Source organism: Myotis myotis, unplaced genomic scaffold (genome assembly GCF_014108235.1).
Source record: "Myotis myotis isolate mMyoMyo1 unplaced genomic scaffold, mMyoMyo1.p scaffold_m19_p_5, whole genome shotgun sequence".
In the NCBI taxonomy this organism is placed as follows: Eukaryota; Metazoa; Chordata; class Mammalia; order Chiroptera; family Vespertilionidae; genus Myotis; species Myotis myotis.
The window spans coordinates 79,608,403-79,625,796 of NW_023416357.1; the positions used below are offsets into that span (position 1 = coordinate 79,608,403).

General features: G+C 42.9%; 1 protein-coding gene across 2 annotated transcripts in view; it reads right to left on the bottom strand.

Moving 5' to 3' along the window:
* The window catches only part of LOC118656484 (ATP synthase subunit f, mitochondrial), a 43,699-nt gene extending 30,311 nt beyond the window's left edge, over positions 1-13,388 (bottom strand). Inside the window, exons 1-3 of one of the 2 annotated variants that reach the window (XM_036309914.1) lie at positions 12,735-13,388; positions 10,487-10,607; positions 2,736-3,819 (exon numbers count right to left, since the gene is read on the bottom strand). In XM_036309914.1, the coding sequence (XP_036165807.1) occupies positions 2,741-3,819; positions 10,487-10,607; positions 12,735-13,187 (1,653 nt within the window). In that variant the 5' untranslated portion in view covers positions 13,188-13,388 and the 3' untranslated portion in view covers positions 2,736-2,740. Of the gene's footprint in view, positions 1-2,735; positions 3,820-10,486; positions 10,608-12,734 lie in introns of those variants that run through there. The other variant, XM_036309915.1, reaches the window with a different exon arrangement.
* Between the last annotated feature and the right edge of the window lie 4,006 nt (positions 13,389-17,394).

Sequence of the window (17,394 nt, forward strand, 5' to 3'; positions counted from 1 at the left end):
TATCGTATGTTAACTTTATACATGTTTAAGATATTCTTCACTAATCTGAGATCAGAAAAAGACCACCTATATTTTTGTCAAAAGAATTGAAGTGTTTCAATAAAAAAAAGCTGAATGAATTATTGAACAAATAACTAAGCTTCGTTTTTTAGCAGTTTCTGGTATTATTTGTGTTTTTACCCCCAAAATGTGTATGTTGAAGCCCTAAATCATAGTGTCTCGGAATGTGATTGTGTTTGGAGACAGGGCCTTTTAGGAGGTGATTAAGTTAAAATGAAGTCACTAGGGTGGGCTGAAATCTTATGACTGGTGTCCTTATGAAAAGGAAATTTGGAAGACCTCATGAAGACAAGGAAAAGACAGCCATGTATAAGCCAAGGAAAGAGGCCTCAGAAGGAACCAACCTTGCCAACATCCTGATCTTGGAGTCCCCAGCCCTAGTCGGGGCGTGGCGAGAAAATAAATGCTATTTATCATCCCAGTCTGTTATTTTTTTTTTTTTTTTTATGGCATCAGAGCAGACTAAGACACTCACCCTTCATAATATAGGGATCAGAGATTACATAAACACATTAATTTACTGTATACAGTAGTTGGTATGGTAAACGATAAACAAAACCTACCAATAATGTTAGTAAAGAAAACATTTTGGGGTAGGATACTTGAGAAGCAAAAATTTTAAATTGTTTTATGAGAGTGGAATTTTTCCTTTGTTATTTGTGATTTAGGAACTGAGGAGAAAGGACGATGGGATTAAAAGCAAAGGAAACATCTTGACCAAAGGCATATATGTGGGAAATTTAAGTAGCATATAGGTAGCAGTAAATGTCTGTAGAAGGTAGATAAAAACTAAAATTGGAGAGAGGACAGTTCATTATAAGTTTGCAGAGTTACTATAGTAAAAAGAACACTAGGATCAGAACCTGTACCAGGTTATATACTATATAACTATCACTTACTATCTGACTTTGGGAAAATATCCTTGATAAGCTTGGAGAAAATACCACTGATACAGCTTATGACCTGCTTAAACTTTTATCATTGCCCCATTCTCAGTCATTTTCTTAATACTGAATCTCATTTAAATAAAAAGTTAACGATATCTAGGCCAGCCCTTTTGCAGTCCCTCCTGCTGGTTACAAGGAAGGTGAAAGAAAGCAACACTACTATTCTATCACATCCAAGATAGAGGTGAGATCTGAAAGGCAGTTACTTTGGTTTCCGTTTTTGTACATTTAGGAAAAAAATACAAGGTAAGGTGACAATGCTAGAGTAGAATTCTCATAATAGAACATAATTGACGTTTGCTTCAGAGGAAATTGGGAAGTTGTATTAAAAGCCCAAAATAGCTCACACACTGATCAGACTTCTGAGAAACTAGTCTTAGATTCTAGAGAACAATCCAAATTATGCTAAAATGACATTAACATTCACTACATGCTGCCTTGCTTGCAACAACAAAAAAAATGAGAAATGCCTGAAATTTCCAATAAAAGGAAAATGGCTCCATTGTTACATCCATTTGTTGGAATATGATGCAGCCATTGCATAAAGGTAATAACCATATAAAATCCTTAATACCTAATGTTAAATACATAAAATATAAAAACTCATTTTTATTATACAAAAATACCAGAAAAAAATCAGAAGGAAATATAGTTGACTCTTGAACACAAGTCTGAACTGCAAAGGTCCACTTGTACACAAGTTTTTTCAACAAATATACAGGCAGCACTCTGTACCTACAGGTTTCACATCCGTGGATACAACCAATTGCAGATGGAAGACAGTATTTTCAACCTGCGGTTGGAAATTTGCAAACATGGAATGCTGATTAAATGCATTTTCCTACATCATTTAATATAAGGGACTTGAGCATATGCAGATTTTTGTCAGCAGGGATCTTGAAGCCAATCCCCACAGATATCTAGGGATGACTTAAATATTGGGGGGAGTCAAAGTTATACATGGATTTTTTGACTGTGCAGGGTGTAGGCACCCCTAACCCTCACGTAGTTCAATGATTAACTGTAAATGCCAGTAACAGATCAAGTGTGGAAGTATGGGTCATTTTCTCCCTTGTTGTTTTCCCAAATATCCAGTAATGTGCTTATATCCCTTTAGTTTAAAAAAAATGTTCAGAAAGAATTTAGATGCGATACATGTTACTAGTGTGCAGGACTGGAAAGAGAAAAAGATGGATTTAGGCTCTAATCCAAGTTTTTAGTTGTGCCTACAGTTTAACACAATAGGGAAAGAGTGGGAAAGAGGAACTCTGAAAACTGAGTATTTTAAAAGTCAAAAACAGAGTGGCTCTTGCATTCACTGAACTGAATGTATGAGGTGTTTTGGATGAGAAAGTACTTGAAATCCTCTCTACCATTTAAGTAGAAAGACAATTGTAAGTTACTAAAATGAGTTCTTAGGGAGGTAATGTGAGTGCGGAAGATTTGGTCCAAGAGCAGGAGAGGTAAGGGTGGAGAGACAAGGACAGACTGTTGCACCCTTTTCAGAAGTCTCCTCCACAGATCCATCTGGTAGAGGGGCTCCCAATTTACATGCTTCTCCTTCATAGCAATACTCTATCAACATATGTCTTGAGATTTAAGTCAGACTGAATCTATCTTGGTTGTGATGCCCAAGGAAATGTGACCCATGATTGACTGAAATACACCAAAAGCCAGAGATGTAGTTTCAGGGCAATAATAAAATGAAAGGAAACAGCTCATGCAGAATCATGTCAAAATGATGGGGCTTTATTTCTGTGGATCCTTTGGTGTCGAATAAGGTGTGGACTCTGTCTAAAGCTTTCCCCACATTCAAGACATTTATAAGGTCTTTCTCCAGTGTGAGTTCTCTGGTGTATAATGAGGGTCGCACTCTGACTGAAGCGTTTCCCACAGACGGAACATTCATAAGGCTTCTCCCCGGTGTGGGTTCTCTGATGTTTAGAGAGGTCAGAGCACCGTTTGAAGCTTTTCTCACATTCTTCACATGTATAGGGTCTTTCCCCTTTATGGATTCTCTGATGTCTAAAACGGTTGGAAATACGGCAGGTCTCCCCACATTCAGAACATTTATAGTGTTTCTCTCCTATGTGGATTCGTTGATGCCGATTGAGATGTGAGCTCTGTCTGAAGCTGTCCCCACATTTGGGACATGTGTATGGCTTTTCCCCTGTATGCGTTCTCTGGTGTTTAACCAAGGCAGTACTCTGAGTGAAGCTCTTCCCACATTCTTTGCATTCATAGGGTTTCTCCCCAGTGTGGATTCTATGGTGTTTCAAGAGGTCAGAACGCTGTTTGAAACTCTTCCCACAGTTATCACATTTATAAGGTCTTTCTTCACGGAGCTGCCTGTGGGTCTGAAAAAGGCCTGGAGTATGGAAATTTTCCACATTGTCAATAGATTTGTGAGGTTTCACCACTTGAAGTTTCATTATATTTAAACTCTGTTTGCACCTGTTGCCATGTTCAGCACCACTAACAGACCTCTCTGCTGTCAGGCCAGGTTGACAAAGAACCAAGTTGGAACTTCTGGCACTATTCCCAATTTCATTATTTTTGGACTCTCCCTCTTCTGTGGGAACATTCTTGAGATCTGAGATGCTGGTGAGTCTTTGCTCCTCAGGAGAATTTTCAAGTTTCAGGAATAAAGGGTTTCTTGAGTGCTTTTCTACCATCTCCTCATGGGTGTCACCACATTTGGACAACAGGGGAGCATTCCCCTGGGATCTTTCTTGTAGCTGCATCTGTGGCTCTACTTCTAGAATTTCTTGCTTTGGAATTAACTCTCTGTTCTCTGTTCTGGTTTCCAAACCTGAAACATTAAAATACAAATTGCTGACATTTCATCCCGGGCAACAGTGAAATAAACAAGTGCTAGCAGAAAAATAGCCCCACCAATAACCTTTTTAATCTCGATGAAACCACTCCTGAAGTTGAATTGTTTTAGTTAACCTGTCATATGTGTTCACATTTTCCTGTACAAACCCCACGTCTTTGCTTTATACTTGTGCCTGCACCCACCAACCCATCGCTTATCCTCCTGCCCCACTCCACTGTTCTATGAGTCACCATATCATGACAGGTAAATTTGGAAGGGTGTCAAGAGAGATGGTATAGCTTTTATCCTATGGCTGAAGGATGGTTTGAGAAAGAAATTCTATTCACGAAGAGTTACTGTATTAGACATACCAGGTGCCTCCAATGTCTGAAGGCAGAGTCTGTGTGGAAGATATATCTAGTACTGATTGAAAGTCTATAATGAACAGTCAAGACACCAGAGTCCATCCCCCAATCCAGAATTCTTACAGTTTACTGTCCAAGAAGGCCAGACTAGATAAATTCTGGATCAGGGACATCAGGCATAGTTAAAGAACAGGTGACAGGTAACATTAGCATATCAGGGCAATCAAGTGAAAACTAACACACTAATTGGTAAAAACCCAATGTACTGTCCTCTCCTCAAGCTCAAACTACTGGTTCCAAAGCTTATGTTTTCCAGGCAGAAAGGGCAGAAAAAAATTTTTTTTTAAATCCTCACCTGAGGATATGTTTATTGATTTTTAGAGAGGAAGGGAGAGAAACATTGATCAGTTGCCTCCCATTATCAGCCCCTTTCAGGGATGAACTGCAACCTCTTTGGTGTACAGGATGAGGCTTCAACCAACTGAGCCACCTGGCTGGGGCAAGGGCAGAAATTTTTATGGCAGGAATTTCATAGGCTTATTTCCTATTGTATCCCCATCTACAGTAACACTTGGTTTACTGCAAATACTCAATAAAATATTTGTTGAATAATCTCTTGTTGAAATATTTGTTGGAAAATAAAGCTAAGGAGATCTCCTAGAAAGCGAAATGAAAGATAAAGAAATAGGAAGGGGATCAGGGGACTTGACAGAATCAGTCCATGAGTTCCAACATCCAAATGAAAGAAATCCCGGAAACAACATAGTAAAAATGAGATAAAAATAAGTAGATAGGTAAATAAAAAAATACTATAGAAAATTTCTCACAACTCAAAGATATGGGTGTCTATGTTATAAGGGCCTGCCAACTACTCAGAACAATGAATGGGGAGAAAAAACACCTACCTCACATTAGGCCATATCCATTGTGAAATTTCATAGTAGCAGTAATAAAGAAAAGCTTCTAAAGCAGTGGTTCTCAACCTTCTGGCCCTTTAAATACAGTTCCTCATGTTGTGACCTAAGCATAAAATTATTTTTGTTGCTACTTCGTAACTGTAATGTTGCTACTGTTATGAATTGTAATGTAAATATCTGATATGCAGGATGGCCTTAGGTGACCCCTGTGAAAGGGTCGTTAGACCGCCAAAGGGGTCACGACCCACAGGTTGAGAACCGCTGTTCTAAAGGCTTCTACACAGGACAAACAGATTGTATGCCAAGGATAAAATATCACAGTGACATAAGATTTCTCAATAGCAACATGGCAAGCTAGCCAGAAAATTGAGTCTTCAAAATTCAAACATGTTATTTCTAATATTGAATGCTCTATCCAGCCACACTATAATACAAATGTAAGAGAGGACTAAATATATTTTCTTACATTGACAAAGTTTCAAAATATTTAGTCCCAAGTATATGTTCTCTGGAACACACTAGAAGAGTTCTCCATCAAATCAAGGGGGTAAAACGAAGGAAGAAAATTATATGGCGGGGGGAAAGGGGTGTGGGGGGTGTGGTAAGGGCAGAGGGTGGGGTAGGAACTGGGTGGAGGGGAGCTATGTGGGGGGAAAAGAGGAACAACTGTAATAATCTGAACAATAAAGATTAAAAAAGAAAAAAAAAGAAAATTATATGGGATCCAGGGGGAAAAAAAGGAATTCCCAGGGTGATAGTGAAGGAGAGTCTAGGACAGTGATAGCGAACCTTTTGAGCTCAGCGTGTCAGCATTTTGAAAACCCTAACTTAACTCTGGTGCCGTGTCACATATAGAAATTTTTTGATATTTGCAACCATAGTAAAACAAAGATTTATAGTTTTGATATTTATTTTATATATTTAAATGCCATTTAACAAAGAAAAATCAACCAAAAAAATGAGTTCGTGTGTCACCTCTGACACGCGTGTCATAGGTTCGCCATCACTGGTGTAGGACAACAGCTGGATAACAGGTCTGGAGAAGCAGCCTATTCACACTGGAGCAGAGGAAGCCTCAGGGGAATCTCTCCAAGGGGGTATTTAAATGATGGCATATCTGATATATGTGAACATGTTGAAAGGAGTTTTCTATTTCTAACAGAAAGCTTGTGAGTGAACTAGTGTTCAGTAGTTAGAAGAGTAAGCACATGCAAAATGAGATTTAATTCCAGGGAAAACTGTAAAAGAAAAGTGTAAAAGCTGTAAAAGAAAAGTTATTCAATATGTGGGTGAATGTAGATAGTATTTTGGTTTTTTTTAGATTCAATTTTGATAGATATGTTTTTACTGCCATTTTGTTGTTCATATTTTTAATCTTTTTTTTCCTTCTCCTTTTATTTATTTATTTTTAATATATACAGTAAATATACTAGAGGCCCAGTACACAAATTCATGCACCAGTGGGGTCCCTCGGCCTGGCCTTTCGGGATCGGGCCAAAATCGGCTCTCCGACATCCCCCAAGGGGTCCCAGATTGCAAGAGGGTGCAGGCCAGGCCAAGGGACCCCACCAGTGCATGATTAGGGCCGGGGAGGGACTTGGGAGGTTGGCCAGCCGGGGAGGGACTGCCAGGAGGGCTCCAGGGCATGTCCGGCCAGTCTTGCTCGGTCCCAATCGGCTGGACCCCAGCAGCAAGCTAACCTATAGGTCAGGGCGTCTGCTCCCTGGTGGTCAGTGCACATTATAGCGAGTGGTTGAGTGGCCTTAGCATATCATTAGCATATTACGCTTTGATTGGTTGAATGGCTGACTCGTAAACCAGACACTTAGCATATTAGGCTTTTATTATATAGGATATAAGAAAATATATATTTTTAAAAAATAAACATAGGGAGAACCAAGATGGCGGCATAGGTTAACGCCGGAGTTTGCTGCTTTGAACAACTACTTCAAAAGTGAAACCAAAAAACGGAAGGGACATCACCCAGAACCACAGGAACGCTGGCTGAGTGGAAGTCCTACCACTAGGAGGAAAGAGAAACGCATACGGACACTCAGAGGAGGCGCAGTGCTGAAGTCAAATTCTGAGGTGCGGAGTGCGCGGAGCGGGCTGGCGGCGGAGGGCGCGGTTGGCGTTTTCAATCGGGAGGGAGTCGCAGACTCTGAGCTCCAGATCCGGGCGAGTCTTTAGGGACCCAGACTCAAACGGGAGAAGCGGGACGGTCTGGCTTCGGTCAGAGCGAGTGCAGCTTTCTCTCTGAGCTTTGCAGCGGGTGCTGGGACTCAGAGAGGCAGAGCCCCTGGGGACAGGACTGAGAGCCGCCATAACTGCTCTCTCCGGCCCACCCTGTTGATCCTGTGTGACCCACCCCGCCCAAGCCCTGCACAGAGGCTTTTGCCGGATAGTCTCAGGCAAACGCCAGATTAGCACCTCCCTAGAGGACAGAAGTTCTCTCACTGCTGACACAGCTGATTCTCATAGCCACTTGGCCTGGAGGTCAAACCCTCCCTGGAATTAGCTACAACAATCAAGATTTAACTATAAGACTTTGAACAAAGACCACTAGGGGGTGCACCTAGAAAGCATAACAAAATGCGGAGACAAAGAAACAGGACAAAATTGTCAATGGAAGATATAGAGTTCAGAACCACACTTTTAAGGTCTCTCAAGAACTGTTTAGAAGCCGCCGATAAACTTAATGAGATCTACAAGAAAACTAATGAGACCCTCGATGTTATATTGGGGAACCAACTAGAAATTAAGCATACACGGACTGAAATAACGAATATTATACAGACTCCCGACAGCAGACCAGAGGAGCGCAAGAATCAAGTCAATGATTTGAAATGCGAGGAAGCAAAAAACACCCAACTGGAAAAGCAAAATGAAAAAAGAATCCAAAAATGCGAGGATAGTGTAAGGAGCCTCTGGGACAGCTTCAAGCATACCAACATCAGAATTATAGGGGTGCCAGAAGATGAGAGAGACCAAGATATTGAAAACCTATTTGAAGAAATAATGACAGAAAACTTCCCCCACCTGGTGAAAGAAATGGACTTACAGGTCCAAGAAGCGCGGGGAACCCCAAACAAAAGGAATCCAAAGAGGACCACACCAAGACACATCATCATTAAAATGCCAAGAGCAAAAGATAAAGAGAGAATCTTAAAAACAGCAAGAGAAAGAAACTCAGTTACCTACAAGGGAATACCCATACGACTGTCAGCTGATTTCTCAACAGAAACTTTGCAGGCCAGAAGGGAGTGGCAAGAAATATTCAAAGTGATGAATACCAAGAACCTACAACCAAGATTACTTTATCCAGCAAAGCTATCATTCAGAATTGAAGGTCAGATAAAGAGCTTCACAGATAAGGAAAAGCTAAAGGAGTTCATCACCACCAAACCAGGATTATATGAAATGCTGAAAGGTATCCTTTAAGAAGAGGAAGAGGAAGAAAAAGGTAAAGATACAAATTATGAACAACAAATATGCATCTATCAACAAGTGAATCTAAGAATCAAGTGAATAAATAATCTGATGAACAGAATTAACTGGTGATTATAATAGAATCAGGGACATAGAAAGGGAATGGACTGACTATTCTTGGGGGGGAAAGGGGTGTGGGAGATGCGGGAAGAGACTGGACAAAAATCGTGCACCTATGGATGAGGACAGTGGGTGGGGAGTGAGGGCGGAGGGTGGGGCGGGAACTGGGAGGAGGGGAGTTATGGGGGGGAAAAAAAGAGGAACAAATGTAATAATCTGAACAATAAATATTTAATTAAAAAAATAAATAAATAAACATAAATGATGATAATCATTGATTGGCTGCCTCCTGCATGCCCCACACTGGGGATCCAGCCCACAACCCAGCGTGTTCGCTGACTGGGAATTGAACTGTGACCTCCTGGTTCATAGGTCGACGCTCAACCATGAGCCATGCCTGCTGGGTTCTCCTATTTTTAAAAGGAATAGACTACTGTGTTAAGACATCATGCCATCAGCTGAATACCAAATGTTGATAAGGATATGGAGAAAGAATTCTTGTATACTGCTTGTATCCTTCTGGACAGCAAGATGGGCAAATATCCCTAAGTATATTCTTGTCAGAATCTCCTACATATGACCACAGAGAGAAAGACACAAGAATGTTCAGTGTACTGTTGGTAATGGTGAAAAACTGTAAGTCTTAATCTCCATTGACAGGAGAATGGATAAATGAACTTGGGAATATTCTACAATGTATATATGGATGTTAAAATGAATAAACTAGAGCAATATATATCAACGTGGATAAATCTCAAAATGTAGTGTTGGGCCCTAGCCAGTTTCGCTCAGTGGAGAGAGTGTTGGCCTGCAGGACTGAAGGGTCCCGGGTTCGATTCCGGTCAAGGGCATATAACTTGGTTGCAGGCACATCCCCAGTGGGGGGTGTGCAGGAGGCAGCTGATTGATGTTTCTCTCTCATTGATGTTTCTAACTCTCTATCCCTCTCCCTTCCTCTCTGTAAAAATCAATAAAATATACATATTTTTTAAAAAATGTAGTGTTGGGAAAAAGGCAAGGTGTAATAGAATCATACAGTAATATATATACCATAAAAACATGTTAAAGTAGTATATATATGTTTATATAATCACATTTATATATTTACATGTTTATATACATGTTTACACACACATATATAGAGAGAGGGAAAGAGAGTGAGTGAGTGAGTGTGTGTGTCTACATGAATATATAGAAAGAATATAAAACACGCATGGAAATGATAAATACCACAAGATATTGGTTACCTCTGGAAAAGGAGGGAAGCCAGCAGCTTTCAAGGAAGGTACACATATAGCTGTAACACATTTTTATTTTAAAAAAATATGAAGCTGCCCTAACCAGTTTGGCTCAGTGGATAGAGCGTCAGCCTGCGGACTGAAAGGTCCCAGGTTCGATTCCGGTCAAGGGCATGTACCTTGGTTGTGGGCACATCCCCAGTAGGAGGTGTGTAGGAGGCAGCTGATTGGTGTTTCTCTCTCATTGATGTTTCTATCCTTCTCCCTAACTCTCTGTAAAAAATCAATAAGATATATTTTTAAAAAAATATGAAGCCAATATGGCTGATATTAAAATCTGATAAACCTGGGTGGTAGATACACAGGTGTCCATTATACTTTTCTGTATGTAGTTTATTGAAAATGAATTAAAACAAGAAGCTGAATCTGTCACCTAACAAAACAGAACAGAAAGGTCTTACTTAAGGTCACAAAAGAGAACCTAGGACTCTCAACCTATTTCTCTGAGTGGCAGACTGGCTCAGGGATCAAACTGAAGCAAACCCTTCACAAATGACACACAGCTAGAAACAAGCAAAGTCATAGCACTTACTTGGTAGGAATGTGTTCCCATAATCCTTCAGCGTGCCCTCCCTGTAGAAGTCCCTCTGAACTGGGTCCAGATGCTCCCACTCCTCCCTGGTTACAGGTACATCCTTGACCTTCACCGATCCCTGAAACAAAAAGAGACCTCCCGTCAGCACCTGCTGTCCCAGGACAGCCTTACCACTAGTCTCAGGATAAGGCTAGACTCAGTCAGCCAGTACTGAGGAGGAAGCACTGAGAATGAAGTAACAAACACTTCTGTTGAGCCTTTACCAGTGAATCTTGTACTGACTGGGTAGTTTCAAAATGACCAAAAACAGAAGCTGCCGTTCTCTTGCAATCCCAAAAAGCCATTCTGTGGACTGTCTACACTAAGTTGGGGTAAGAGCAAAATAATCATTTGAGTTACATCACTATGATTTATCAAAATGGAAATCTGATATAGATTAAAAATGTATAGATAACCAGACCAGAGTCCTAAATTCCAATGCTGGCTCTAACTGTTTCCTCATGTGTGAAATGGATATAAATATCTGTCTTAAGAAGATGAAGGTACCTCATCAACAGCAGGCACTTAATAAAATTTCCTTTCCCTTCCTTGACCATCGCACAATAAGATGATTACCCAACAAGATGATCTTTTGAAAAGCTTATCTTAATGTAAGTTGACTATGTACAGAGGGTAAAGCCACAGTTCTTAGAGAGGGAAGGTTCTAAAACTGGTGCAGAGAGATTTGTCTAGGTTCCAGTGATGACTCATCAACTGACTCCAAAAATCTCACACTCAATGTGAGGGAAGGAATTTTTTTTTTAATTTTCTACTATGTTTTCTACATGTTAATTAAAAAAAACTTTCTGGCTGGGAGACTTCCCCTCTGAGTGTCAGCCAATTCTTAGAGAGCAAAGGTTCAGCTGAGACTGGTTAATCTAGAGCCCTATCTTCTCTATGGGGCCTGCTCACCCAAGGAGGCAAGGTTAGCCTCTGCCTTAATCATCCCAAGATCAGGTACCAGGCAACTAGGAACCACTGCATAATTTACAGCTGACTGGAAGATTTAAACTAAGCAATCTGATTGTTTACCCTGCCATGCTCTTCCTTTCCCTCTAAAACCCCAATTTAGACTCTGGCCTAACTTCTCCCTAGCGCCTGTCATCTGCCTCCTGACTACGAGCTGGTGTCTTTCCCATGAGGTTCTGTGTAGCATGCAGTGCCTCCTGTCTCCAGGACCTGAGTATAGGACATTTCACACCTTCCCCCCTCGCCCAGCCTCTCCTCCATCTCTGCTTCAAGGAAAACCACACTCCTGTGTGTCTCCTCTTAATACTTCATTACAAACTATTTCCCTTCTAACACCAGATGTGTGTGTTTCTACATGTCAAGCAATTCTCCAACACCAGCTAGCTGTATCCTACAGTTTGACTCAATTCTGACACCATGTACCTGGAGATGGGTTCAGATCCCACAGGTTAAGGGAACAGTCCTACAAGACTGCCCCCTTCCCAACTTCATGCTAACTGTAAGCCCACATCCGGTTTCTGACCAACCAGCTTTAGATCAGAGGCTCCCTTGACCCTCTCTTTGGGTTCAAAATCAATTTCCCAGAGCAGCTTCAGAACTCAGGAAAACAATTTACTTACTAGATTACCAGCTTATTATAAAAGGTTGTAACTCAGAAACCACAGATAGAGGAGATGCATAGGGCAAGGTCTGGGAAGGTCCCATGCTCGGAAGCTTGTCCCCATGGAGCTTGGCGTGGATTGCTCTCCCAAGTGGATGCACTTACAAACAATCTGGAATCTCCCTGAACCCCATGCAGTTGGAACTTTTATGGAGGCTTCATCACGTAAGTGTGATCAGTAATTAACTCCACTTCCAGCCTCTCTCTCCTCTCTGGAGTACTATTATCAGCTGTGGGAGGAGGGAGTCGCCAAACCGTTAAAAAGTAAAAAGGGAACCCCACTTTCAAAGTGGTGGGGCATTGCTCTCCTAGCATCCTGACATCTTTCTTGCCCCAACAATCTAGTTACACAAAAGAGTGTCTCACAATGAGTAAACAATACTCTCGAGTAGGTGTGCTGAGCGGTCTCCAACTCAAGGATCATTTCCTGAATGGATTCGTCACTGTTTCCTACGGAAAGGAAGTAGTTTTATGCACATTCTAAAGTTCACACAAAATGTCAAAAGGAAGAACAAAAACCTTCTGAAACTCACACACCTCCCTTCCCCACACTCCCACCACCAGCGCACTCCTCACCGGCAGCGAGGTTCCGCCGCGCGTTCTCCGAAGAGCCCGCAGCACGGCCGCAGCCTGGTCGCCGCTCGAGGGGTCGCGCCTCCGCACGCGGTCCCGCAGCTCCGGGGGCAGGGCGGTCAGGAACTGCTCCAGCACCAGCAGCTCCAGGATCTGCTCCTTCGAGTGCACCTCCGGCCTCAGCCACCGACGACAGAGTTCCCTGAGCCGGTTCAGCGCCTCTTCGGGTCCGGCCGCCTCCTGATAACGGAACCGCCTGAAATACTGTCGACAAGTTTCGGGATCCAGGCAGTCCACAGGCGGGTTGGGCTCCCGAACTCCCGGTGAGTCTTCCTCCACTTTCACTATCAGAAGTCCATCTCGCAGGGGCGGCGCGGCGACCATCGGCCCTGCAGCTACCATCCGGGCCCCCGCCTCGGCGTCACTGCCTTCCCTTGCGACCACGCTCGAACTCATCTTTCTTCAGTACGCGCTGACTTTCCCGGAGTTTTGCCTTCAGGTGAGAAGAGAGCAAACCCTGCAAAAACCCACGGCACTCATCCTCCTTCCTTAAATTGAGGCGCAATCCACCCGGCCCCCTGCAAGAGTCCTCCCACCGCCAGCTTTGCCACTTAGAACCGGCCCGTCCCGTGACAAAAAAAAAACACAACAGAAACTAGTAACTCGGGCCGGAAGTGCGTCACCGACTCCCTGCGGTAGACACCCTCCCGGGCATTTCCGGGATCTCTCTAGGCGCCCTGGAGGACTAGGATGAATCTTGGTGGTTTGCCGCCCGCCCCTTCCAGGGACGCTCTTCTTGTATCCTCTGCTTTGCGCAGATTATAGTCCTTCGGGTTGCAGAACTAAGCGATACTCTCCTTTTAAAACTTGAATGTCATTCTTTAATACCCTGTCTGTGAATAAATTTTTAAAGTCTTGTTTTAGGAAAAGTTAAAGATCCAACTGTACAATGAGTTGTAAAAAACATTCACCCATGTGGTATTTGTTTACACAAGAAAGGTTTGTAGAGTATCTTCTACATGAGAAAACATCGTGCTCGACACCATAGATGCAAAACATAGTCCTTGTCCTCAAGTTGCTCACAGTCTCCTGGGATCACGCTGGAGGACTGGGCTCAGGATGGCAGTCCTTTATTCTAGGCTGGGTAAGGGAGGTGTGGTGCTTGCATCCACACTGGCTGGGTGAAAGGTCATCCTTTCTCCCACGCAGCCTAGGGGAGGGGTGGTGCTCCCTTCCAGATTGCCTGGAGAACTGGGCATAGTTGATTCTAGGCTGAGTGATGGAGTCCCAGGATCTCTGCCCTTCTGCCCTGATGCCTGAAACCCCTGGGTTGGGGGAAGACTTATGTTGGGGTCAGAGGAGGGGCAGGGCCTTACCCTGATCTTGAGGCCACAAATCTTGGTTTTCATGCTATCTAAGGTGAGGTGACTGCCCATGATATTGTTATATGTTTTTCTTGTGAGTAATTCCCATATTCATGCTTCTCATAGTCCATGGTCTTCATTATTTGGGCTACCTGGGGGGCTACGTCACCCCAGGGTGGCTACGTCACCCCAGGGTGGCTCTATGTCTGGTCTCAGTTCCTCTAACTGCCAATGTTGACCCAGCAGTTTTTCATGATATTTTCCAGGGTTGGTCTTTGGCTGGAGTTGAGGGTTATTAATTTTCATAACAGTTTTTGGCATTGTAGAGACAGGAAGTATGGTATAAAGAAGCACCCATTCAAGATGTACTCAGTAAATTCGTCAAAATTCTTTACCACAAATGGAAGCTCTCCTGTCACCATCCTATAGAGCACTACCCCCATGTTTCAGACATCCATCTTCAGGCCCTCGTAGAGTTCGAACCCGAACAACTCTGGGGCCATAGAGGGGGTAGTGCCACAGAAGGTAGTCAGTTTTCTTCCATAAATACCCTACTGAGGCCAAAGTCTGCTAATTTAACATTCATCTCACCATCTAGAAGTATGTTCTCGGCTTTAGATCCTGATGTATGATGTGTCTCTGTTGACAGTAATGGACGATTGATAGTAATGGTCGGAACAGAGCTTGGGCTTCCTTTTCCGCCATGGGGCCACAGTTTTCTAAGTAGTCGAATAATGTTCCTTCACTGGCATGTTCCATGAAGAGATATACTTGGTCCTCGGTGGTAATGACTTCAAACATCTTGGTGATATTAAGATGATCTAGTTCCTTAAGAGAATGAATCTCTTGGAGAACATCAGAGAAACTCTGCCATTGACAACTTTCACAGCCATCTCTGTGCTGGTGACAACGTGTCTAGCCAGCCTCACCTCTCCAAAGCATCCCTTGCCAATGATGTTGAGTATGAAGTAGCTGCCAATATGGCAGAGATGGCTGCAAAGTTATCACACTTAGTGACTTAAAAAATAAAAAATATTCTTTGATATCTGTTCTCACTGAAGTGGATCTGTGGGAGGAGGGAGAGAAAGAGGAGGAAGAGGAGGAGAAAAAAAACGAGAAAATAAGCCCATTAGTCCATGTCCAATAGGTCACTACCAATCAGCTTCCTGGGATCTAAGACTAACATCTCAGCCCAGCCAAGACCTTATACAGGAATGGTCTGCAATTCCATCACAGTAGCGCCTTATGAGGTCAGAACAAGAAAATGGATCAATCATGGCTGGGGATAAACCACAGTGGTTTTCTCACTTTTTAGTCTCATGACCCCCAAAGAGCTTTTTGTTATGTGTGATATTCAAGATTAATATTTATGTAATCTTTATTTTATTAGAAATGGAAATCTGTAAAATGCAAAAAAAAGAAAAGTCTGACTTATGTTCATGCTTCACATCTCAGTTCAGATATCACCTGCTTAGAGAGGACTTCCCTGATCATCCATTCCTACCCACCTCACCCAGCACATCACGTTTTGAATTTTCATAGCACTGACCACATTGTAACTGATTCTTTTTTTTTAAAAATCCTCACCTAAAGATATGTTTTTATTGATTTTTGTTTTTTTAGAGAGGAAGAGAGAGAAACATCGATTGGTTAGCTTCCATATGCACCCCAACCTGGGATCAAACCCACAACCTACACAGTTGCCTTGACTGGGCAATGAACCTGTGACCTTGGGGTGCATGGAATGATGCTACAACAAACTGAGCTATACCGGCCAGGGCAGTGTTGTTAATTCTTGTTTACTGTCTGTCCTTCCCATGAAGGGGGAGCATGACTGCAATGTTCCCTGTGTCTAGCACAGTGACTGGCAACAAAATAAGTGTTTAATAAATATTTGTTCACTAGATTAATATAGAAATTTGGGGGAACAAAAGAAAACATGGGCAACTACTATTTAATCAATAATTCATAAAAAAATCTTTTTTTAAAAAATATATTTTATTGATTTTTTACAGAGAGGAAGGGAGAGAGATAGAGAGTTAGAAATATCGATGAGAGAGAAACATCGATCAGCTGCCTCCTGCACATCTCCTACTGGGGATGTGCGCGCAACCCAGGTACATGCCCTTGACCGGAATCGAACCTGGGACCTTTCAGTTCGCAGGCCGACGCTCTATCCACTGAGCCAAACCGGTTTCGGCTAAAAAAATCTTTATGAAATTCATGTTCTGTCAGGTTGGCATGGCTCAGTGGTTGAGCATCGACCCATGAACCAGAGGTTGCGGTTGGATTCCTGTTTGGGGCACATACCCGGGTTGCGGGCTAGATCCCCAGTGTGGGGCGTGTATCATTGATGTTTCTCTCTACCTCTCCCTTCCTCTCTGAAATCAATAAAAATATATTTATAAAAAAAATACAGCCTCCCCCCGCCCCCTCGTCAATTTGAGCCTCTCCTACTAAAGGACTCTCTCGAGATAGTATCGGATTTTTCTGAATTTCTTTCATTCCCATAAGATAGACCACAGCGCTAGCAAGTCAGTCTCCAAACCTCATCCCTGATTGGTGAAAAATTCATCCCATACACTAAAATATAACTCTTCAGTAGATCCAAGGATGTGTGCTTTCTGATGAGTGGTGTAGGTGAGCCTCATTTTGGCGATATGTAAGAGTGGTGATAAGCCTCTTGTCTTGCCTGTCAAAGAGCTTTGTAAACGTATACAAAAATGAGAAATTATTAAGGATGGGATCCCCTTGGTTGAAGAAGCCCAGCATAGATGATTTCCCTACTTTGCAACGATGCGTGGTTTCGGCATCCACTCTCTCCATGATAGAAGGCAACGGACTTCGCAGAACACCGCCTTCCAGCCCAGGGCGTTGGAGCAAACGCGTCCCTGCTCTCCCGCACTCTGATAGGCCCGCGAAACCGAGGCTGAAAAGAGAGCCGCGGCCCTATTGGTTAGCGGGCACGTTCCACGCGGCGCTTCCTGGGAGATGTAGTCCTGGTAGCCACCGGCTCCCGGGACTCGCGAGTTTAACGTTGGAGATTTTAGCCCAGAGAGAGCTGAGATGGTAAAGAGGTGGGTGTGTCTGGAAACGGGGTGCGGAGAGTGGTGAGATTCATGTGAAGAAACCGAAGGGCTCAAAATTAAAGAGAAGTGACAGTTGTGGGCTTGCAGAAAGGTATGGACCCTACTCCGAATTGGGGCGCAGGGCGTTAAGAGTTGGGGAGCGCAGGTTCCACGGCAAATCGGATGCTAGCAACTGTCGCCTTAGCAACAGCTTCCGACACCTACGACCCC